A 24377-nucleotide genomic window follows, 5' to 3' on the forward strand; every position below is an offset into this window, starting at 1 on the left:
TCATTGAGGCTGAATTCTAGAAGACAGTTAGCTTATGATTAGGTTTGTGATAAGAAAATGCATACTTGTGTATACTAGAATCACGCTCAGCCCAGCAGGCTGTTTACAGTGTAAGAGGCATTAGATAACTGAGGCAGGTTAAGGGATCAGCAATTTTCACTTGTGTCTACTGTTTGTTCATTCTGGGTATGCAAGCAGGAAGTACAATGGAGGGCAAGCAGCCTATACTATTTAAATTATCTCTCTTTTATATAAATATACAATAATGCTATTCAGTGTAAATTATGAGTGAGTTTCTACATATCCACACATACCTGCTAGCTAATAAAGAAGAAAAAAGTTGAAGCAAGATGAAAGAACTTATGGTAGCCAAGCAGACACCTAGCTACTTAATTTTTGATGATCATTTTGCCAAAGTTTGGTCTTCCTAAATATTTGTGAAACCTTTAAATTGTTATCCATCTACTTTTGTGGATCAGCCTTCTGTAACTTTGGCATTTAATAAATAATTGGCAGCTCTGTGTCAGTACTTATTTCATTAGAGAGCTAGAGTGTTTTTTTAGCTCTTCATTGTAACTGCAGACAGTTAATTAGGTGCCATCTTAAAAACTGATTTTTCTCCTTCAGAATGTCATTCAAAACTGTTTTTAAACTGTAATCCTCCCAATGTTTTATTATGAAAAATTTCAAATGTACAGAAAAGTTGAAAGAATTGTACAGTAAACACCATTTATGTCCAGCACTTAAGTCTGCAACCAAAATTGCACTTTATCACCTATCTATTCATTTACATACCCTTCTTTCTTTCCCAGCACTATTTTTAAGTTCACCCTGTTAGATCAGGCTGTCTATATGCCTAGAAGGTTTTCCTTTTTCAGTACATGTGCATTTTTTGTATGACTTGCTTGTGTCTCTCAATCTGCTGTTGAAGTTTAACTCTTCCCTGCTGTGAATGTCTTTAGACAGCTCCAACAGTGTAACTAACTAATGTTGTCCTTTCCTTACTGGAGATATCTAGAAATGGGCTCCTTTTGCAGTGAACATGTTAACATTTTGAATATAATAACAGCTTTTTACAAGTTACATTAAAATGAAAAGAAATTACTCAGTTTCTTATCTGTACTTTATGCTTATTTTTAATGACTGGGACAAGGTGTGATAAATACCTATTTTAAATAAGTAACCCAATTGAGAGTGGATCTATTTCCTCATTCCTTTCTACACAGGTTGGCCCAAGCTTGCTTTTTGTTTCATACTCTTGAGTAGAGGGCTAAGAAGAAAGGAGAGCGTCAGGCCTGGCCTAAATACCAAGTTTATGTTGAGGTAACTCCTCATGTCCCATTCTACGTGGAGTTCAGGAATAACTATTACTGCTCCATTTTCTATAAAGGGTGAGCTATAGGTTTTAATAAGACTGACAAATTTGGATCAGCCTGAGTGTTAAATTTTAGAAGAGGTAAATGGAGTTTTTCTTTGGTTTCCTTTGGCTTTACTATACATTTTAGACATAACAGGATCAGAAATTGGAAAGTCATGATTCAGATGGCAGAATCAAATTCAAGATTCTCTTATAAAGACAAAAATATATGTTAACCTGTAAATCTTTTCATTAAAAAAATAAATACTGGGGTTAGTTCTAACCAGAACCTCACAAGTAAGTCTTTATCTCATAATTTCATTACATATTTTAGAATTCTAAATCAGAAGCACATCCACATTCCTGCACAGAATGAGATTTGTTTCACCACTATTATATGAATTGTGATTTTAAGACATTGACTGCTTTTTAAAAACATGAGGCAAAACGTATACATCAGTTTCTCAACCTTTTTTTTTTCATTACCTTTGTTAAAGGAGCCCTTTTAGACAGTTTTTTCTATTCACTTCTGCGTGGTGTCATAGTAGTTTGCAGTCAAATTATAGTCTGTTATTAGACTGTAAACTCCTTGAATGCAGAGCCAAGTTTATATCATCTACAATGCTAATAAAAATGATTTGGAGACTTGAGGTATTCATTATCTGCATATTGAAGGAAAGAGCCATACTTAGCAACAAAATCTTAGAAATGACCTAAAATACATCATGAAAGGAACTACAATAGCTCTATCTAGTTTTATAATTCTTTAAGATGGTGAAATTATGATTTGAATCCCATACACATAGTTTTGTAACTGCCAGTATTCCATAAGGCATATATTGTATATGTTAAGAATTTTTAAAAATTTGTGGATATTTTTATTCAAAGAAAATCTTACGAAGCCAAATTTATGAAACAGAAGTAGAGGTCCACAGCCATTTCTGCTCATCTTCATCTTCCCTTCCCATATTTCCCTAACACTGCAGTGCCCCCTCCCCAATTTTTAAGGAGCCTCCCTGGTGCTTACAGGACTCTGCAGAGCAATTAGAAGATAATTTCAGTGTAAGACCTTTAATTGATCATTGATTTGTCTTCATACTTGAAAGGTTCAGCATAGGAGAAAGGTTTCTTTCTCCTCAACAAATGACTTTTAAGCAAATAGAGGTATAATTGTGTTGACCTTAAAGTTACTTCAAAGCATTGTAGTTAAGTGCTCTGAACATTCTTTATGCTGTTGATGTGTGCCTTTTAAATATTGATTTCATTCATTGAATACATATGTATTAAAAATTTATAATGTGCCATTTTAAAATGTGATAGCTAAGCCAGTATTTTCTTTATATGCCATGTATTTTTTATTTTTCTGTCCTCTCTGTGCCTTTTCATATGCTTACATTCACACAGAGGGACTTCTGAGTTGTCAGGCTTGTCTAACATACCAATAACCAAACTAATTTCTCTCTCTCCATTCTCTCCCCAGTTTGCACATAAATACGAGATTAATATTGCCAAAACAGCAGCTCTATCCTCCTCCTCCGTTTTCTGTGATCTCTCCTTTCTAAACAGTGAATTCAATTTAATAGCCATTTATTTTGCTTATACTAAATAACAGACATTGTACATTGTGCATTGTGAAGGCAAGGTAAACTAGGTCTTTGCTCTCAAGAACAATCTTTCAGCCTTCTTAACTGCTTAGTTTAATTACTTGTATTAACTCAGTCTTCAAAATATCAATTCTTATCCCTATTTCATAGATGCAAAAGTGAGGGCAATTAAGAAACTTTCCCAAGTTAGTCAGTTGTTCATTTGCTCACAGTCTTCCAGCTCTATGTCAATCCTTTTCATTGTTTCATTTGCTTCTTTGTACAGATAGTTCCCAAAGTATTCCAGCTGTCCTCCATACTTCTAGCACTTGCTGTTTCTCACTCTTTAGGCATTTAACCGAATGTGCTTAATGATAATTCTAGAATTTTTACATTTAATATTTGTCCTTTTAAAAAATTTCCAAGGTATATGTTGTTTAGCTGGTAATATTGGGAAGTTGAGTTTATTCTCCTTGGTTCTTGTCCCCATCACAACAAAGAATTGAAGGGCAGAGACATAGTACTGAAGCAGAATGAAAGTTTTATTTGAAGACATTCCAAGGGAGGAGAGGGCCAGGTAGAAAAAGGCAGGTTTAATTGAATAATGCAGAGAGGAAAGAAAAACAAAGGGAGGAAAGGGAAGCTTATTGAACTCCTGCTCTGCATTGGGCATAATCCCTGCCAACTCCTAAAGCCAGTGTCACCTGGCATCCAATGTCCGCTTGAGTATGCATGGTGTGGGAACTAAATCCCTACCACCCCAGGAGTTGGAGGAGCCACAGAGCACTGGATGGAGTGAGACTATGTTCTGAGAACTTTGTAAAGACAAAGCAGAGAGATTTTCAGGCAGACTGCTAAGGAGCATGATTATATAGTCACAGTTCCACTTGGGTCACTCAGGTAACAGAAACTTGAAAACATAAATCAGAGCTCTCAGTAGCCCCTTCCTACTTATTTGGAGTAGGGCAGAGAATGTGACACACTTGCAGAAAGGCAAGTGCAGGCAACCTCAGAGAGGAGGCACTCTTAGTGCTTAGGGTTCTGATTGTTAAGGCTTTCAAGAATGGGATAAAAGTAAAGGGTTGTGGGGGTGAGGGTGTAGGCCTGACATGTGGTCTCATGATGTCTGTCTCCAGTGAGGGACACTATGTCCTCATCCACAGTTAGTCCTACAAATAATTCTGTAAGACAAACTTAACACAAGGAATTTATTGATCCTGTTCCTCTCCAAAATACTCGTTATCCTCAAGCACTGGGAACATATCAGTTAAGACTGCTTGCCTTGCCTTAAGATAGGTTGTTGGCTGATTACCAAAGAATATGTTAGGAATCTTACCTCCTAACTCCCCAATTTTTTAAATGGAAACAGCCTTAAGATGGAGTCCCTCCTGTTCCTACTATACTGTTTATATCTCAGCATTTTTCATCACAGGCAGGAAAAGTTAATCATGATGCTTGTCTCACATCTCTATCTTACCTGTACTAGCTAGAGCACGTCTCAAGGTCAGCCCAGAATCAGAGCATGTGGAATGAACTCACATTACAAAAGGGCATTAACTCTGGGACTCCTTTCTGGCTCTCTGGCTTTATCTGATTAACTCCCTGAGTTCTTGGTTGGCCCCACCCTCTTTTCATCCCGCTCATATCTGTCTTTCTGCCTAACAGTAACATTGACTAAGGTCTAATGTCTGTGAATATAACAGACATTAAAATAAAATACTCTCTCCCCACCTTTCTAAATGATCCTAAGCTATTTAAAGGGAGAAACTGTGTCTTACAATTTGTATTTTCATAGCCCTGTGATACTTAGTCATTGATCAGTAGTCAATGAATATGGGTTTCTGCCCTTTATTTTACTACTTCAGTGTCTTCAGAGCTCAGTGTACTCAAATGCAGGCTTACTGCACCTGGTACTGACCATTCTCAGAGCATCTTAACACATTGTTGGAAAATCAAACATAAAGAAGTTGGCAGCTCAGTAGAAGCTATTTTGGATAAGAAGTTCATCTAGGCTGTTACTGCTTTCTTTTTAGTTTAAATTCACAGTGGAACCGGAAATTCACTAATGGATGATGATTGGGAGGCATAATGAAAATAAAAAAATCTTAATTTTAAGGAAATAAAAAGAACATTAAGTCATTTAATTCTCATAACAACCTGAAGATGAGTACTATCATCCTTATCCCCATCTTACATATGAGGGAACTGAGGCATGAAAAGAATAGGCAGTTTGGGTATCTTGATCAAGAACGTGTGGCAGACGAGGGCAGGAGAGGGAATTTGAACCTAACAGTCTGACTCTAAGCCTAATTACTATGTTGCAGCTATCTCTGTTATAATCACAGTGCCACATATATCGATAACTTTCAGTATTTGTTCACACTTAACCTGGATCTATCACATTGATAATTGACATGAAAATAGCTGGTGAATATAGTATTATAAAAGAAATCTTGAGAATCTTTTTTTTATCTGTTTTAACATTTTTTTTCAACAGTATAGTCAGTGTATTTTTAAAATCGTAACATTTCCTATCTCAAAGGGAACTTACTGATCATCCAATTTTAAAATCATGGAATGTCAGGATTGGAAAGTACCTTAATCTAGACTAACCACTTTACCCAAACTTACGTCCTCTATATAGAAATGCTGCCAAGTTCTTGTCCAGATTAATATTAATCAGATGATTCTTGATTTGGTAGAAATTCACCATCTACAGAAGTTACCTTTCCAGTTTTCTCAAGTTGTGATTTTATTAGAAATTTTAATTTGTATTTCAGTTCAATTCTTATTAATTGTAGAAAAACTCACTTCTGTTGCAAAAGAAACTTCAGAACACAGAGATTTAATGACTTGCCAAAACTCACACATACATTAAGGTCATAAGTCTTGAGTCACTCATTAAATATGTTAGTTCCTACAATTAGCTCCTCACTATTCTAGGAGCTGAGGAAATGGGTGAACAGTAGGATAATATTCTTGCTTTCTGAAAGCATGTTATCTAATAAAGATAAATTGTAGACAAGTAATTATAATAAAAGCATAAGTGAAGTTAGTGTAATTATGTAAGTATAAGCAGAACTCTGTGTTTGGAAGATAAGGAACTAAGAAATTAGTGAAGAGCTACAGAATATTGAACCCAGGAAATCCATTGACAGTCTCTTTCTAGTCAAAGTCAGAGAGCTTGTTAAGAAGCCTCTCCCCTTGATAACTATTTTAACTCACCATTTCATCCTTGAAAGGCTCTAATGGAGCAGGAACAAGGAGGATGAGTCTTAATATTTTTTTTGATTATTCCTAAAATATAATTATCAGTATGCTAGTAGTAATATAGGAATTTATTTATATAGCACTTAAGCTCCTCTGTCATGTCCTTTATAAAGGGCATAACATAATCCTCAATTAAGTATATTGTTAAGAACATTTTAAACCATCATTCCACTTGTAGGAATGAAGTAAAAAAAAAAAACCTATTCGTTTTGAGTAGTTGAAAGATCCCTTGGTCTTGTAATTTTCAAATTGTATCTTTGGATTGTGTGTATTTTCATTATCTTAGTAAAATGTGAGAAAATTATGATTAAGGGTATTGTAAATACCCTAAAAGAGAAATTCAGAGTGTTATACCCTTAAGATTTTGCACATGGTATTTGCAAGCTTCATTACTTTCCTTGTCTTAATATAAACAGATTAATTTAGAGTGTGCTTTGAAATATAAACGTGTTGTTTGTGTAAAACTTCTTTAACAAAATTGTTGTGTAAGCTGTATCTCTGAGATGCAAGTCCCAGTGACAAGAAAGTACCAACTTGTGGGGACAACAAACTATTCTTGGCTATAGTCCCAACCAGCAAAGGCCCTCCACTTGGCAGTTGTGTGTCTTAGCTCCCCTCCTGCAATTTTCCGAAATGTGTTGGTAGAGTCCCTGAGTTGCTCTCACTTCTCTGAGGACTACTCCACAGCCAGCTATTCTACCAGGCCGGCCAGTCTTGGACTTGTATCCCCTACAAGTCATAGTGGACCTCCTAGATGTCTTGTTGGTGGGAACTCTGGGAATTTCCTCCTTGCCTGATCCTACAACTGTCAGTTACATGTCAGATTTGCTTCTCCCCAGCAAGTCTCTGTACATTGTTGTTGATCTAGAAGTGATCCATTATATTCCCTCACCTTTTTTTCCCCTCCAAAGAATACTTTGTGGATTCCTTATTTTATAATGCAAAACTCAAAAATAGAATAAACTTTAAAAAAATTGAGATGTAATTCCATAACATTAAACATCACCCTTTGAAGGATCTAATGCAATACTTCTAAGTATATTCACAAGATTGTGTGACCATCACACCCTCTAATTCCAGAGCATTTTCATCAGCTCAAAAAGAGACCCTGTACCCACCTTTTCATATAAATAAAACTATATAGTATGTGGGCTTTTGTGTCTGGCTTCTTTCACTTAGCATAGTGTTTTCAAGGTCTGTCTGTGTTGTAGGATATATCAGTTCTTCATTCCTTTTTGTGATTGAATAATATTCCATTGTGCAGATTACCATATTTTATTTTTCGTTCATCAGTTGATGGACATTTGGGTTGTTGCTATTTTGGCTATTGTGAATTATGCTATGAACATTTGTTTGCAAGTGTGGACATATGTTTCAGTTTGCGTCACCTCTTGAACACTTCTCTGTTTTCTTGGAAGGTCTGCTTCTGTCCCTGTATATAGCAGTGCCTGTTCTTCCAAGTCTTTAGCAATATCATCCTCATTCTGTGACCTTACTGTTTTTCGGTAGAATTGGACACCACTTCTCCAAGAACCCTCTTGAGGCTAATGTGAGTGCTTAGAGGGAGCAGAGGAGGAGAATTAGTAAAATTACCTGGACTGTTGGATTTAAATCTGAGGAAGGGTTCTGCTATTTACCTTTCCTACAGTGTATGCAATGGTGAGAACATTGAGTTGGGAGTTTTCACTACCAAATCCTTGCTTGGCTAAGCAAAGCTGTAGTTTCTTCCATTGTATTGGAGAGAGGGCAGTTGAAATCATTGTACTGAGCTGATTTTAAAAGTAAAATGATGATGGTGGTGATGATGATACATAGCTTTGGTCTTTAGGATGGGGTTTTCCATGTAGTTTTGAATTTTTCTAGGGTAGGCTTCTGGAAGTTGTTTAGTCAGTACTTGAACAATTGAATATAATATATAGCAGTAACACATTCCAGCACTCAAGATAATATTTTGCTGGCTAAGTGACCGAAAATGCAAAAGGGAGAACAGGGATGGGTCAAACATGGTGCCTTCAAACTTTGAATTATTATGTACACCAGATGGTAACTCATATCATTAAATTTTCCCAAAAGAGCCCTAAGAAGTCCATTTCCAATGGTTCAATAATAGTTATATAGTTTTCTACCTGTTTTAAACTGTCACTTCACAAACCTTGCACTTACGGCAAGAGGGAGAAACATGAAGTACGGAGGTCACTTGACGGTCATTAGTTAACCTGTTTCACTCTGATCCGGTTTTACAGGTGAAGAGATTGAGGGGCTAGTGGGACTGTTTGAGTGTCGCTTTGATTTCTTCTCTTTTTAAGACACTGACTGTCCATGCTTTTAGAGTAATTTCTTGCCAGATTAGCTTGTAAATTGTCAATATTTCCTGAAATGAGAAAAATTAATTGCTTTAGAAAACTGAAAGTATATTCTGGAGAATTTAATTTATTGACAATGTAAACCAAAGCAAGTGAGGTTAATGCTGCTCCATAAATGATTAAGATGGAAACTTTATTTAGGATAATAAGGAATAAAATATGAAGCTTGTTTTAATACTTTGTAATTTTATTTTGTTTCAGTGAAAAGTGTAAGGCTAGAGGATTTACCGTGATTGTGGATGGCAGAAAATCACAGTGGAATGTGGTGAAAACAGTAGTTTTAATGCTACAGGTAATTTTATTTTTGACTATTAGGATATGGTTTTATTTTATGGTAACAAATGAGGTGATGATGGCAAATGCATCTCATTTATTGGACTGTGCCCAAGCTTCTCAGCAGTGAATTAGTTCTGAAAAAGCATTAGTTCTGTTGGTTTGTTTAAATTCAGTTCTTACAGGTTTGACTTCAAATAGTAAAATAAATTCCAGCCCTATTCTAAAGGTTTGTAAATGTTGGGAAATAGTATGTCATGTTTAAGAAATTTAAGCAAGTAGGCTAGTGAGTCTGAAAGTGTGAAGGCAAATGTTGTCAGACTTACCCGGGAGCTTTTATCTGCATCATCCGCCTCCACCTCATTCTGATAGGACAGGTAGGGATAGGTCTGGGTAAGGCTAGTCTGAAAAAGCTGCTCAGGCAGTTCTGATAGGTCTCTCCATTTTGGTTCCCCTCTTTCCTCTAAGAAACACCAGAATTCATGATGGTCTTATTATTTATTTCTAATCCATAAGAAATTCATTTGACCTAAGCTGTGTTCCTAGGGACTTTCATAGGTCACAAATGAGGATTTAATGAGCAGCTGTATTACAAAGTCTCTGATCCAATCCTAATTTTATGTTATATATTTCCTTGTGTTCCTCACAGAATGTTTCCATGATCTCTTGTCTGTACTAGGTTTATTCTAAGAGTATTGAGCATATTGTGATCCAAAATGGAAAAATAAAAGATTTGAGGGATTGTAAAGGACCAGATTGCTCTCGGGTACCTGGGATTCCATAGACAATCTTTAAGAGGAGGTAAAAGTTTAGTTAAATGAAAGAGATTGTCTGATTTAAATGAAAGAAAGTGAAAAGGGCATTCCTGGAAGGGACACTGACTCCATGATAACTCAGAAACGAACCAAATACAGGGAAGAGAGTTGATGGCAGGCTAATTTGAGGGAAATATAAATTTGGCATTTACATGGGATAGTGAGCATTCACTTAAGTATCAGTGATGTGGAAAGAAAGATCAAGAATTTTTAATGAATTGGGAAATAATTGGTAGCTGCTTTAGGATTCTGTGGAAAGGAAAAAAATTAAAAAATTTAAATGATAACTAACAATGATTCTTAATGTTTTATCTTTTGGGACAATTAGGAAAAAGGGATTTGAGAAAAGGGGGCTGGTAATTTTAGTTTTTAGTTTTAGTGCTTAATGTAGTTTGAGTGCTGTACTTTTGTATATAAATTATCTTGCTATATAAATTATGTCATTTAATTTTATCTTCATGACCTTAGGAAGCAGGTTCTATTATCTCAAAAGGTCATCTGAGACTCTTAGCCAGGTTCTCATAGTGAATGTGGGAAAGGGCTGTGGTTGGAACTTAGCTTAGCCTAGGCCCCAGGTCTTGGCTTTATCCTTTACAAAGTATGTATTTACCAATGGGCTGCATCTGAGGAGGTCCCCAAACATTACAGCATTCTTCAATGTTAGGCCTAAATTTTCATCGTTGAAATTGCTTCTTTGGGTTGGAAAGGACATAGCCTTCAGAGGATCAGTTTTTAAGGGAGCACATGCTGGTGTCCTGTAATAACTTTTACTGTCAAATATGTTCCCAGCCCATTTATATTCCAAACCCTGAAGATTGACTCTTCTCTGTGAAAGTTGTTAAAATAACTATTAGGTAACAAATTCATTAATTAGGACCTTGTGGCCTTGTTTTCATCCCATCATTCACCTGTGTCACAGATGAGTTTTTTGGGACTTGCTGTTTGAACTAGGCTTTGATCAGTGGCAGTTTTGAAAGGATGATTCAATTCTCTCTTGCAATTTCTTTTCTGATAGGTATTTTAACACTTTGGGATTTATTAATAGTTAGCATTTTCAGAATTTGTAAATGGCCTGTTGTTTACTCCTAGTCAAACAGTTGTCCTACATACAAAGTCATTGATTGCTTTTATTTCAAAAGGTACTGGTACCAGTCGTTTGGGAGCCCAGAGCTTAGTGCTGTCTCTGCCTATATAATTGATAGTTTCTAAAATGAGTAGCTCAGTTTCTCCTGTTTCTCACAGCCTTAATATCCAGTGATTTTGAAATAATGATCTTCTACAAATTCTGAATTTCCCCTACATTTCTCAGCCCCTCTGTTAAAAGTTTTGATAGTGTTGAATTTATGTTACTTACTTTATTCACAACTCAGTCATTGCAGGGGGCACTAGATTTGTGACATGCCTAATGACATGTTTTAATTGAAAGGTTTCTATTTCCCTCTAATTAATAATAATAATCATTCTTAATTCATTACTATTCAGTTGTGCCATTTATGGCTTAGAACAGTGATTTGGTCCTAGAGCTTGTACAGTTTTATTGAAACTAAACCACAGCCATTCATTTACATATTGTTTATGGCTCATTTTGCACTACAGTGACAGAATTGAAGAGACTGTATAGCCTGCAAAGCCTCAAATATTTATTATTTGGACCTTCAGAAAGAATTTATTGACCCCTAGTAGAACATTTGAAATTGTGTGGTAGAACTTTTAAGAGTCAGGCCTGGCTTCTATTCCAGTGCCTTCACTTAACAACTCTGTTATCTAGGGCAAGTTATTTGAGGTCTCTGAAGCTCCGTTAACTCTTCTGTAGTTGGGAGGATGTGATCTGCTTGCTAATGTGAATTCATTTATTCAACAAATATATATGGAGTGTCTCTGTATGCCAAGACTGTCATAAGCATGGGAGATACAGGAGTGACATGATAAATAAGGTTCTTGCCATTGGGAAGCTTATATTCTACTTGAGGAGCCAGACAGTAAGCAGTTACGTAACTTACTTAATAATGTAACATCAGATACTGATAAATGCTAATGAGGAAAAATACAGTGGTAAAAGGAGACTGAGCCAGATGGTGCTACTGTATAGCGGTCAAGGAAATTCTCTCTTGCAGAGGGACAATTTGAGTAAAATTGTGAATAAACTGAGGGAGCAGTCTTCCTAAGTATAAGACGAAGAACATTCCAGACAAAGGAAACATCAAGGGCAAAGTCCTGGGGTGGGAATGGACTTGTCACATTCCAGGAGCAGCAAGAAGTTCGGTATGGCTGTGGTAGAGGAATCAGCTGTGAGATGAAGTCTGCGAGATCAGTGGGGCCCTAAGCTTGGAGGGCCTTCTTGGCCTGAGTAAGGGGTTTGAGTTTTACTCTGAGTATGAGAAAGAAAACGTGAAGCAGGGAAGTGTGTTAAGGGGATATTTCAGAAGGCTGGGTAACTGGGGACATTAGCAAAGCAGGTAGGAGAAATAAGTAGATTGAAGGTATACTTTAAAGATCAACTCTTTGGGGCTTGCTGATAAAAATGTAACTCAGTAAATGTTTGTTTCCATCCTTCTTTAGGTAATAGGAATAATCATAGCTAATAAATGTGAAATTGTATTTTTAAGCTTTGTCTTTTTCAAGTTAATAATCATGCAGAATCTTGGCTACTTTGTATAATGGCTGATAAAAAAACCTATTTTGTGAGAAAACTGATTTTGCATTATTTGAAGAAATCCCCCAAGATGATTGTTAGAAAAAAATTTTTTCATATCATAGAAAAACCAAATTTAATAATTTCTCAACTAAAAATCAACTTTCAGCCTAATCTAAACATATTCCTATTAGAGAAATTCAGTAAAACAGAAAAATAATTCACATGTACCATCTGTATTACACTGTTTCTGTAAAATCTTTTCTGAATCAGTTTATATTTCAAGTATTTTTTATTGACATGTATGTTTTGAAGTTTGGAGTATTTCTTGTATATTATTTTAATTCTTTTCCAAAGGTCTCTTAATTACTCAGTCCTATTATGAATATCTAGGATTTATAACCTTAACGAATTATTCATTTTACATGTATAATTTGTAATTATTCTTCTGTATTTTATAGAATGTTGTTCCAGCTGAGGTGTCCCTTGTTTGTGTAGTGAAGCCAGATGAATTCTGGGATAAGAAAGTAACACATTTTTGTTTTTGGAAAGAAAAGGATAGACTTGGCTTTGAGGTAAATATACTGTGTAAAAAACCAGAAGTATGTTATTTGTTTAAAAATAGCATTTTACTAGTATAATTGTTTGTTCAACATTGGATACTAAGCTATGATTAGTATATAGTAGGCATTTAGATACTTGTTGAATGGATTATGCTTCTTCATCAAAGGTCAAAATGCTTTCTTGTTTTCATTTGTGTCACTCTTTGTTAACTCCTTTGAATAAGTACGACCTTTTTCTTAAAAAAAATTTTTTAATTGCATTACCAAGAGGACATTTAACTAATACTAGGAAGTCCTAGACATTTTGAAATTGAAGTTAGAGCCCATATTGGATGATATGTCACAATTATTTTTTAGTATCTGGTTTAGTTAACATGAACACAGTTATCCGTCTTTTCCTATTGACATTACTGTCTACATTTTTCTTGTGTGGAGGTCAGAAGTTGTAAGATGGAATACAAATTTAAACATTTCTGTCACATCTTCCCTGTCACAACCTGTTAATTCCAGCTTCCCAGTAGGAGAGATCATAGATACTAAACTTAACATTGTTGAAATGAAGTGTGGAAGCATTGCAGGGTACAAGTCTTAACCCCAACCCTGCAGAATAGAGAGCCTTGGAATGTTTTTAAGAATTGGGTCTACCATGCTGAAGACTCATTTTAGCCATTGCTGTACTCCAGTAATCATTTTTATTTTCAATAAGGTCAATATCAGTGTATTTCTGGTAGAGGAAGGGTTGCCAAGATGTCATAAAGATTTAAGAAAATCTAGTTAATTTTAAATGAGGTAAGCTTGAAATGTCTTAAAAGTGTGTGATTTTTTTCCCTTTACTTAAAGTTAAGCTATAATTTACATCTAGTAAAATTCATCCATTTTTAGTGTACAATTCTGACAAAAACAAACAAATATATAACCACCATTACCATAAAAAAATCAGGAAATACCTCATTGCTCCAAAAATTCCCCCATACTCCTTTGTCAGTTCCTTCCATTTTCAGCCCTGACAACTGCTGATTTGTTTTTGGAATGATATGATATGTAGCATTTTTAATCTGGCTTCTTCGACATGTGCATTTACATTTGAGATGCATCCATGTTGGATGTACTAGAAGCTCCTTTCCTTTTGCTGAGAAATATTATGTTGTGTAGATGTACCATGGTTCATCCATTCCCCAGTGGAGGGACGATTTGGGTTGTTTTCAGGTTTTGGTGATTACAAGTAAAGTCACTAAACATTCATGTATAGGCTTTTGTGTAAAATTTTATTTTGAAGGGTAAAATGCCTAGGGGTGGGACTGCTGGGTCTATGTTTAACTTTATAAGAAACTTCCAAATTGTCAGTTTCAAAGCTGTATCATTTTCATTACCATCAGCATTGTATGAACTTCCTTGTCAAGCAGTTGTATCCTTGTCAATGCTTGATATTGTCAGGTTTTTTGTTTTTAAATGATGTTTATTCTAGTGGGTATGTAGATGTATTTCATGTAGATGTTGATCATTTTTATTAATGTCCCTTTTTTATCCTTGGTAATATATGTTTCTGAAATATGCAGCTACTCCAGCTTTCTTTTGACTAGAGTTTGCATATCTTATCTTTTTCCATACTACCTATTTACCTATAATCTTCTTACCAATTTTTTTACATTTAAAGTGGATTTTTTTAGAGACATACAGTTAGGTTTTACTTTCATATCCTATCTGACTAATTCTGTCTTTTCAGTTTTTTTTTAATATATTATATTTAATGTAATTCAATATGGTTGGATTAACATATACCTTCGTCCTAGATTTTAGGTATTCTCGTTCTTTTTCTGCTGCTTTTTTAGATTTAGTATTTTTATAATTGCATTTTATCTCCATTATTCACTTATGATTTGTATCTCTTATGCCTTTTTTTTTTTTTTTAGTGATTACCCTGGGTTTAAACTATACATTTTTAATAGACAGTCTTACCTTCAAATAATACACCACTTCACACGTAGTGGAAATTCCTTAAAACAGGATACCTTCAATACTTACTTCCCACTGTTGTCACACATTTTACTTTTACTGCACTGTAAATGCATGGTATATTGCTACTGTTTTTGCTATGGGTAGTCTGTTGTTTTTTACAGCAATAAAAATAATTTAAAATGAATTTCACACTTCCAGTGTTTTTCATTTCTTTTTGGAGATTGAGCTTTTTGTCTGGTGTATTCCTCTGCCTAAAGAACTTCCTTTAATGTATGTTGGATTTCAAGTCTATTGGCATCGAATTTCCCCAGCTTCTGTTTGCCTAAAAAAAATCTTTATTTCTGTTTCAGTTTTGAAAGGTATTTTCAGTAGGTATAGAATTTTGTTTCATTGTTTTTTTTTTCTTTTAATACTTATGTCACACTTTGCCTTCTATTTCCATAGTTTCAGAGCTCTACTATTATTTGTATCTTTTGAGTCTGTCTGTTATTTATTTTTTTCCCTGTGGCCACCTTCAAGATTTTCCCTTTGTTTTTGGTTTTCAGTGGTTTTATTAGGTAATGTCTAGACATGTTTTATTTAATACTTATTCTATTTAGTGTACTCTATACATCTTGGACCTCTGGTTTGATGCCTGCCATCAGTTTTGGAAAATTCTTAGACATTTTCTATTCAAATATTTCCTCTGCCCCAATTTCTTTTTCTACTCTTTCTAGAATTCCAATTGGATGTACATTCAATTCCAGTTGAAAACTTCTCACTATTCTAGTTTGGTGTTCTATTTTTTTCCCTTGTTTTTTTCTCTTTGTGTTCATTTTAAGTATTTTTTTATTAATCCATTTTCAGGCTCATTGTTTCCTTGGCTGTGTTGAGTTCACTGATGAGCTGTTGTGAACTTACTTCATCTCTGTTACCATATTTTTGGTTTGCAGCATTTGTATTTCAGTCTCTTCCTTCTAGTTTCTGTCTCTGATGAAATTCCCCATCTGTTCTTGTATGTTGTCTTGCAGTTTTCCCATGAGAACCTGCATATATCATAGTTATCTTAAACTCCCTACCTGATAGTTCCAATACCTTTTATTCTGCTTATGATGTTTGCTTTGTTTCCTGATAATAGGTTGCTTCTTGCTTGCTTGCTTTTTGTGTGCCTTGTTTGCTTTTGTTGGATGTTGGAACACTGTGTTTAGGACAGTAAAGAGTGAGATGAATAGTATTTGTCCCGCACAGGCGCTGATCTTGGTTTTTGCTAGGACTTAAGTGGGGCAGGGGAAGGGTTGAGTCAGTATACCCAGGAGTTGCATGGCTTTGCCTTTTGTTGTTTCTGTTAATTTGCTCAGTGCACCCCAGGCTTCAGATCCCCCTAGGGTTACTTTGTGTTGAAGGTGGGGCTGGTTTCCCAGAGGTGTGTGCTTGTTTTCCTCCAATGTCTGTTCCACCCTTAGCGATAAGTCTTTCCTTTGTTACCTTCATTTTAGAAAAGGTCTCTTTTCCCTGTTGGCACTCCCTCAGCAGTAGGCTGCTGTTATGTGTCACTCAGTGTTTGTCTCAGTGGCATTTTCTGTTCTGATTCAGCCTCAGTCTTAGGCAGGCTCTGTGACTGGGGGGTGACCTTTTCCCCCAGCTTTAGGAGGCCTGTAATAATCTGGGCTCATAATACATTCCTGCCTCCACTAGGATAGAGGGTTTTTCTTTTTCCTTCCTCCAGCCATAGTGGGACTTTATTTGTGCTCTAAAGCCATCCAAGTTTGCTGCGCATCCTTCAGCACCTCAGGGCTTCTGTTCTCTAGGCAGGTGGAGTTGAAGAATCTCAGCTGTGCTTCAGCTTCATGCCTTCCCATTGGTGGTTGCTATCCCTACCCTCCTTACACTTCCTCTGAGAGGCTGTCTTGAAGATTCTTCTCCTATCTATCCCCATTCTTTTTTCCGGAGTCCTGGGTCTTTGGAGAAGAGCCTCCAAGTGAGTTTGAATTCTTCTTGTGCTTCCCAGGAATTCTGTACTTTCACACTAGTTCATATATGGCCTTTAGCAGTTCATTTTAAGTTTAGCTGAATTCTTACCTGGCTTGTATCCTGCTGGGGATTTTCCCCAGGTAAGCAGGCTCCAGCTCTGCCTGTCCTTGAAGGCACTGGTCTTTCTTCAGATTTCAGATTAATTGGTTTTCCTGTGAACTTAACTCTGATGGGTTCAAGAAAAATTGTGATTTTTTAGACTAACTTGTATTATTTTGTTGTTGTAAGGCTTGGAGCAATGCTCTTTCCAGCTTTCTACATCCTAAGTAGAAGTCAGATGGTTAGTTTTGTTTTTCCATATTTATGTTGCAAACTTTTGTCATTGGTTAACTCGACTATGATGTAGGCTTAGTAGAAAGGTGTGTGCCAGCAGTATAAGGGAAGGCAGCTTGGGCTGCTGGATTACATTAGGAAAAGTGTTCCCCTGATAGATGAATGGGAAACTGCATCCCAGGGAAGAGAAACAAAAGTGCAGTGAAGGAAAGCAGTGAAAGCTGAAAGCCAGGGGACTTATTGTTGTCAAGGTGAGCAAGTACTTCAAACGGGGAGGGAGGGCTGATGTCCATGCCGGGGGCATGAAGGAAATGTAGCTCTGAGAGAATGCAAAGTGAAGAGAAGCCAGTGTTTCAGAGATGTAAAGCTGTGAACACTAAGTAGAAGAGAAGACCCCTTTTATGAGGAGCCTGTCATATCCTGCTTAAGCATGAGCATATGCCCAGAAATGCTTTGTGCCTAGTTCTGTCTCATATCAATTTCATGTGACTAAATACCTTCCATCTTGGAGGATACAGTAGAGGACAGATTCCTGTCTGCCTTAATCTCATGTCTTTTATGAGTTTTAGAACTCAGATGTTAAAGCTTCTTTTAAAAATATGTTTTCTTTTAGGTATTGAAGATACTCACCTAGAATATTTTCTCATTAAATAAGCAGCAGGCACTTATTAAAAAGCCTAATGTCCCAGTGAGATGAGATTAATTTGAAATGCTCACGAATACACCACCAAACATCAAATTTAATGGGCAGTTCAACACCAGCCATTAAATGATACTTAGAGCTATATATAATTAAATTGAACATAGATGCTTGTTTAATTAAAAATTGTTCTCCTTGGTGTTATTTTGGATCCTTTGGATTGTTGTAATTAAGCCTGTGTTTTTGTGTATCTTCTAAATATTTTAAAAAATATAACCTTGTTGTGAGTACCGGTGTTCTGGTAAGCAAGGATATGTTTTATCTTACAGAATCATCCATAATAGATTTGTCACCAGACATCCTCAATGTTCGTCAGATAAACTCCCTGTAGTCATTTTAATGACACCATGTTCCCTTATGATTCCATATTTTCTTATCCATTGTCCTTCCTAAATTTTTCTTCTAGATGACCTTCCTTCCTCTAATGTTTTTCTTCACCGATTGAATATTCCTCTCTCATTGCTCACCTAAGTATTTTTTCATGTGGTCTTGTTATCTCTGAAATAGGTACCTACCTGTTCAGTTTCCTCTTTAGCAACTCAGGTACTCAAGTACTTTCTGTCCTTCAGCCCCATTTTGCCTGGTGGCTTTGATAGATTTTTGCTGGTTAGATGGTAGTATCTATCTGTAGTCTAATGACAAGATAAAATTGAAGTACTACTGGCATTAATCTTACCCTCAAATTGGGAGACTAATAATCAAAAGGATCTCCACTTTCTCATTCTTTATTGTCATTCATGAGTGTAAAAAGTGTTATTTACTGATTATGATAGCCAGCCACTATTTTACATTGCTTTCTTCTCTTATCTTTTCTTAGTAGTACATCTGATCCTGTTCTCTTTTTGAGGCCAAACTAATGTTAGGGTCTGGGACAAAAACTTCTTGTTCCTCTGTCCAAACACCTCTTGCTCCATCTATTATATTATGACTTCTCTCCAGTTTTTGCAGAATTTATTTTCCCTTAGAAAAATATTCCCCAATAAACAGATATAAGCAGACATACATGTTTTAAAATAGTATGTGTATAAACACATACCTGCACATCAGTCTGTACTAAGCATGCAGACATATGAAGATGTATTTTCATTCCAGAATTTACATATACATTCTTAGCATCAATAAAATTAAAAGTAAAACATCTGAATGCCTGCAGAGCAAAGGGTTCAGTGTTAGGTTATTTGGGAGTGTTTTATTAGTGAAGAATAGTGTGTTCTAGATAGAAGTAGAAGATGGGAGTAAGAGAGAAACAAGTTATCAGTCTTTCTGTAATCTAGATTCCAGACTAAAAACCTTTACATTTTTGGTTAAAGATCAGATGGTAAATACCTTTCTCTTTAAATTTGTTGAACAGTGGTATGTGCTAGTTAATAAAATATTGTGTTTTTCTCATTTAATTTGTCTTGTCTTAAACTTCTGTAACATAAAATAAAGGAAAAAGTAATATTTATGTAGTACTTTACTATTAAAAAATTTTCATGGATTTTGTTTCCTTTGAAAGGACTTGGCAAAAAGTTTGAGAACTTATGTAGGTAGTGATCTTTTCTTGTTTGTAGTTTCACTGTTTTATTCTGGTTCCCTTTGTGTTTATTACTAGGTTTCAGATATCCTTGGAGATAGATCTGAAATTAGATTTCTGCTTAGTAAAATGATAGCTACTTTGAATGTAACCTAAAACCTCTTCTTGAAGTTTAATGGTATCCATATATATTAGAATATTCATGGCGAGGGATATTTGAAAATGATTAACGATTGTTTAGCAGTTAGATACAAATCAGAATATGATCCCTACCACTTTCCTGAATAAAGTACATGTTAAAGTATGATTTTCATAAAGGTAAAACTATGACTCCCGTACAAAATATAAAATAAGCATAAGTCAAACATTATGCAATTCATTAATTAATGAGGTTATCAATAATTTCTGAGACAGAGTTAAAAGAGCATTTGAGGGATTTAGGACTTTTTATAGGCAGTTAAGATTGCTGAGTAAGATACAAAACTGGTTAATCTAAACTTTCAGTTTATCAGTTATTCCACTGGACAGAAATGTATTAATTCTATCTTTAAATTTTGCATTTTTTCCGGACAAAACCTGCAAATTAACATCTGTCCCTATAGAGGTTGGTACCTATTATTAGTCTATAGAAAATCAAAAATACAAGCCCAGCACTGCATGAAAGAAAACCCAGTAACATCTTTTGCCCATCCCTATGATTTAGATAGTTTTTCTGAATGTGAATTATATTTCTTATAGGGTGATTTTTTTGTAAAATTTGAATTTAGACATTGATGTTATTCTGAACAGTCATATTACTGTAGAATAATAAAAGCTGCTTTCTGAAGTTTTATATTCTAATTTCCCTATCATTCCCTATTCCTAGCCAGGACTAGTGTTTTTTTAGTGTTTCCCACATCATTTTCCAAGTTGTTAAATCCTTAAAGAATCATCTTTCGAAATACTCCCCTTTTAAAAAACATAAGCAACTTTTTTCATTAAAAATATATTAATTAAAATATTTTTCATATTTATCAATTGGCTAGTTATGGGGAGGTCTGTCCATCATTCGAGATTTATCAGTCAGCTAGAAATCATAACCAGTATGGTGGTTTTATCTCAAATGAAAGACTAGTCAATAACAGAAACCATAAGATTTACTGGTATTTGATATATATATATATATAAAAAACAACTTAATAAGGAGCATGAGAATGACAGTTTGAAAATTCATCTCAAGGCAATTATCCCCAGATGTATAAATTGTACTCATTTCATCAGAATTGTTATTTAGCATATCATGATGTCTTAAGTACTCTAAAAATTATGGTTAAAGAGAGTATATACTGTGATTAAATCAAATTTGTACCTTTGTTTATGGAGAATAAAAGACTTTTAACACAGAGTTGTTTACCAAGCCAGGCTTGCAAACCTTTTCTCATATATAGCTGCTTAAAGAGAGATGTAACAATTATAAAAATAAAACAGCTAGGTTTTTTTTAGGTATAAAAGTTAAAATTTCAAAGACCAGTTATGAAAATAGTTTTCCCTCCTCTGTTTTTGAAATTATAATACCATTTTTCATGATAATTTATATGTAGTCTTAAAATCCATTATGAAAGTAGATAATTTTATAAATGATGCATGGTAACTCATTTCACATCTTATGTAATTATTTTAAAATTAAAGATTATGAGTGCTGTTTGTTAGATGGGAAGAGTCAAGATTGGTCTTACTTGGTATTGTACATTATGGCTAGGTATTATGAAGTGCAGTTCATTATCTTACTAATACTTTAGTAAATCCTTTTTTAAAACTTAAAACAAGCTCATTGTATATTACTCTATATTATGTCCTGGAAAAAATGATAAAGTACTGTAGAATGTCATGGAGAGTGTTCCTGAGATTTTTATAACTGAGAAATACTGCTTTAGAGTGATGTACTGGGAGGGCCAGTTTATAGAAATGTTTGATACTTCTGGAAAGTGAATTACTTCAAATACTTTTTTGAGATATGAAATCTTTGTGGTTCCATTTTCTCCACAGATAAGGAATTGTTTAATTTTTAAGGAGGTTTGTTTTTAAGCTAGACTGGTTTTTACATCAATTAATCACTTAATTAGAATAGGAGACAATGTCAGTGAATATTTGAAAGCAAGTTTTGTGGAAATTTTTCACTCACTGGAGTGGGTTGAATTGTCTGTTCGTTCAAACTAGGTTTGTCCTCTTACAAGTAGTTGTTTGTAACTTATGTGTTGCCTTCTGGCAAGTGCTGTCACTTTCCAGAGGCATCTGGACAGCTAACCTTTGTAAACAAAGAGTACTTTTGCTTTCCATGGGGAGGAAGGCTTCTCTCTCTTTCCTTTAGGGATACCACTCATGACTCTCTTCAAAAAGGTGATTCTGGGGTATATAGCATTTTCGTACAATAAGGTTGTTTCCTACTATTGCAAATTCCTCTTGAATGTTTTTTTCTTTCATTTTTTGAACTTGCATTATCTAATAAAATAGGAACAGTTACTGTTGTTTGGCCATCCTCCTCTGCACTTCCTCCTTGCCCTTCCCCTCTTAAGTAAGGGTGAGACTGCTGCAGTGGAAACTGAGATGTTTCATCACAGTAGACAGTTTTCTAAGTTGTTAATTCACAGTGATCGTGATTTTGAGTCTGCTGGTTGTTCAAACTACTGCTTTTTTCTCACATATTTAGCTTTGTGATACCATTGATCTTAATACAGTTCTGTATATCTACATGGCATATCTACTGTTTTCACTTTGGATAGGAATCAATGAATTTTATGAGAATATGGATTCTATAAAGCATTTTCTAGTAATGGATAAAATGAGTTTTATGCAGGTCTGTAATTATATTGCTCCCTTGTTTCCTTTTGTCTTGCATAAGTGAAGATGATCACAATAACAGTAATCTTAGACAAACGTCTTTCTTTAAAAACTATTTACTAAAGGATAGTATATTCTTAAATATATTTTATGTCATAAAAGAAAGTGAATCTACTATTTACATTTAAGTTGATTTTAGAATAAAGAGCCTTTGAGAGAAATGACTCAGATGTGCATAAACTTTTGCAACATAAAATTGAATAACTGCAAATTTTCCCTTTGGCTTATTATACATGAAATCTGTTACCAGTGACTTTAATATACTTGGGAACAATGAAATGTAGAAAGTTGTATATATGTACATGTCTTATATAGGTACACACACACTGAGGTGTCTGTATGTATATGTCTTATATAGGTACACACAATGAGGTGTCTCTATATATATGTCTTATATAGGTACACACACAGTGAGATCAACTAGAGTAGGTAGGAAGTGACGAGTGCTCTGCGCTGGCAAGGCAGGTCGCACACTAAGAGAATGGCCCAAACTAAGTGTACAAAATGACAACTCATTAGGTGTATGTCCTCGTAAGAGCTTGAAGAGATATAATAGATAATTTATTGCAGCTGCCTTCTTTGGTAGATTGAGGAAATAAGCCTGGAGTGAATTCCTCTAGGTTGATTTCCGCAAGGTCAGTGCATTCGTGGCAGAGCTAGAGCACAAACTTGGAATGATTGGCTTTAGTTCAGCATCCTTCCAATATTAATATAATGTTTTTTAACTTAAGAAAAAAATTTGGACATCATCTCAGGTATTCTAGTAAAGCCTTAGGCCCTCTGTGCTGTAACAACCAGAGAGACAACATGTAGATTTATTTACAGTATTTTTGACAAAGGCTTTAGAAATAAACCAGAAAGCTTTAATTTACTTCTTTTTATGAAAGCATTGCACAGTTCTCTCTGGAATATTGTAAAAATAAAAAACTCATTTCTTTTGTGGAAACATATCTTATTTATCCTTAATATTCCCAACATTAGAATATATACCTTCTAATAAATAAATTCCACTAAATAATGAATCTTGAACATATGAATAACACATCATTAAAAGTTAAGATATGATACAGAAATTTTTCAAAAGCTAATTTTTCAGTGTTTAAATAGAATATTGAGCCAGTAAGGCACAATAGAAGATCAGAAAGACTATTCATTGTGTTTTACATTCATGTTATGTTCTCTATTCAGTTTTTTCAGGAGAGAGTGGTCTGGAAATGTTCTTTTCAGATGTCAATTGATACTCAACTTATCAAATAGTTTATTTTCCCATAGAATAAATGCATATTTCTTAGTTTTATTGTTAGTATATATCTAGTTAATAGATTGCTAGATATTTTTGAAGAAGGGAAAAGCCCCTTCCTGGGATCTGGTGGAATTTAATCTTCCTGCTGTGGGAGTATTCATCTCAATCTCAAAAGGAGTTGGTGGCAGATTAAATAGTTCCAGTGGTCTAATTCTACTTACTGTTTAATGTTTAACATCATCATGCCTATTTCTAATAATTAGCCTAAAGAAGTTGTGTTGGAACAAGAGGATAAATAAAGCCCTTTGTGACAAGTTGTGCACTAAAAGAAAATCATTTTCTGTGTTCTTTTTATTCAAAGGTGTTTATTTTTAATTAGCTCCCATTATTACTGAAACAGGAAAACAGTTAAATTGAGATATGTTAAACTCCTCATACTAGAGATAACATTAAATTGCCATTTAAAGTAGATAGGCGTAGTATAGTTTGCTAACCAAATTGTAATTTGATGTCCTATATCTTCTTTATTTTTTAAAATGGAGACAAAGAGGCACATGACCTCCCTCACCTTCCCTGTCATGACAACGTTGAGATTTCCCTTTGTTCTCCCTCTAACTTGTTGCTTGCTCCTTCAGAAGTTAACCCTTTCTTCAGTCTGATTTGCGATCTCATCATGCTCCTTCTGTTAGTAGTTCCCGTCTTTTCTTGATTGATTTTGTTTTTAGTTTTTAAATACAGTATTTGGTACATAGTCTTTAAAAATATGGATATATGTACACAAAGATGAGGCTTAATAAAACAAACACTTGGGTACCCACCACCCAATCTAGCAACCCAAATATCAATACCTTGAAATAAAATAGAGTTACCCCCTCAGATCCCATTTGTTTATACATCCTTCTTTCATCTTCTCCATCTGTGTGTATGTATTGAAAACTTAAATGTG

The 24377-nt window shown here is 34.9% G+C and overlaps 1 protein-coding gene across 4 annotated transcripts in view; it reads left to right on the plus strand.

Annotated features, from left to right (window-relative positions):
- Positions 1-24377, plus strand: part of SESTD1 (SEC14 and spectrin domain containing 1) — a 152454-nt gene that overhangs the window by 56936 nt on the left and 71141 nt on the right. For 3 of the 4 annotated variants that reach the window (XM_036879369.2, XM_057503833.1, XM_036879370.2), the window contains 2 exons: positions 8775-8865; positions 12755-12868. In XM_036879369.2, the coding sequence (XP_036735264.1) occupies positions 8775-8865; positions 12755-12868 (205 nt within the window). The remainder of the gene's footprint in view (positions 1-8774; positions 8866-12754; positions 12869-24377) is intronic. The other variant, XM_057503832.1, reaches the window with a different exon arrangement.

This window comes from Manis pentadactyla, chromosome 6 (assembly GCF_030020395.1).
Source record: "Manis pentadactyla isolate mManPen7 chromosome 6, mManPen7.hap1, whole genome shotgun sequence".
NCBI classification, from domain to species: domain Eukaryota; kingdom Metazoa; phylum Chordata; class Mammalia; order Pholidota; family Manidae; genus Manis; species Manis pentadactyla.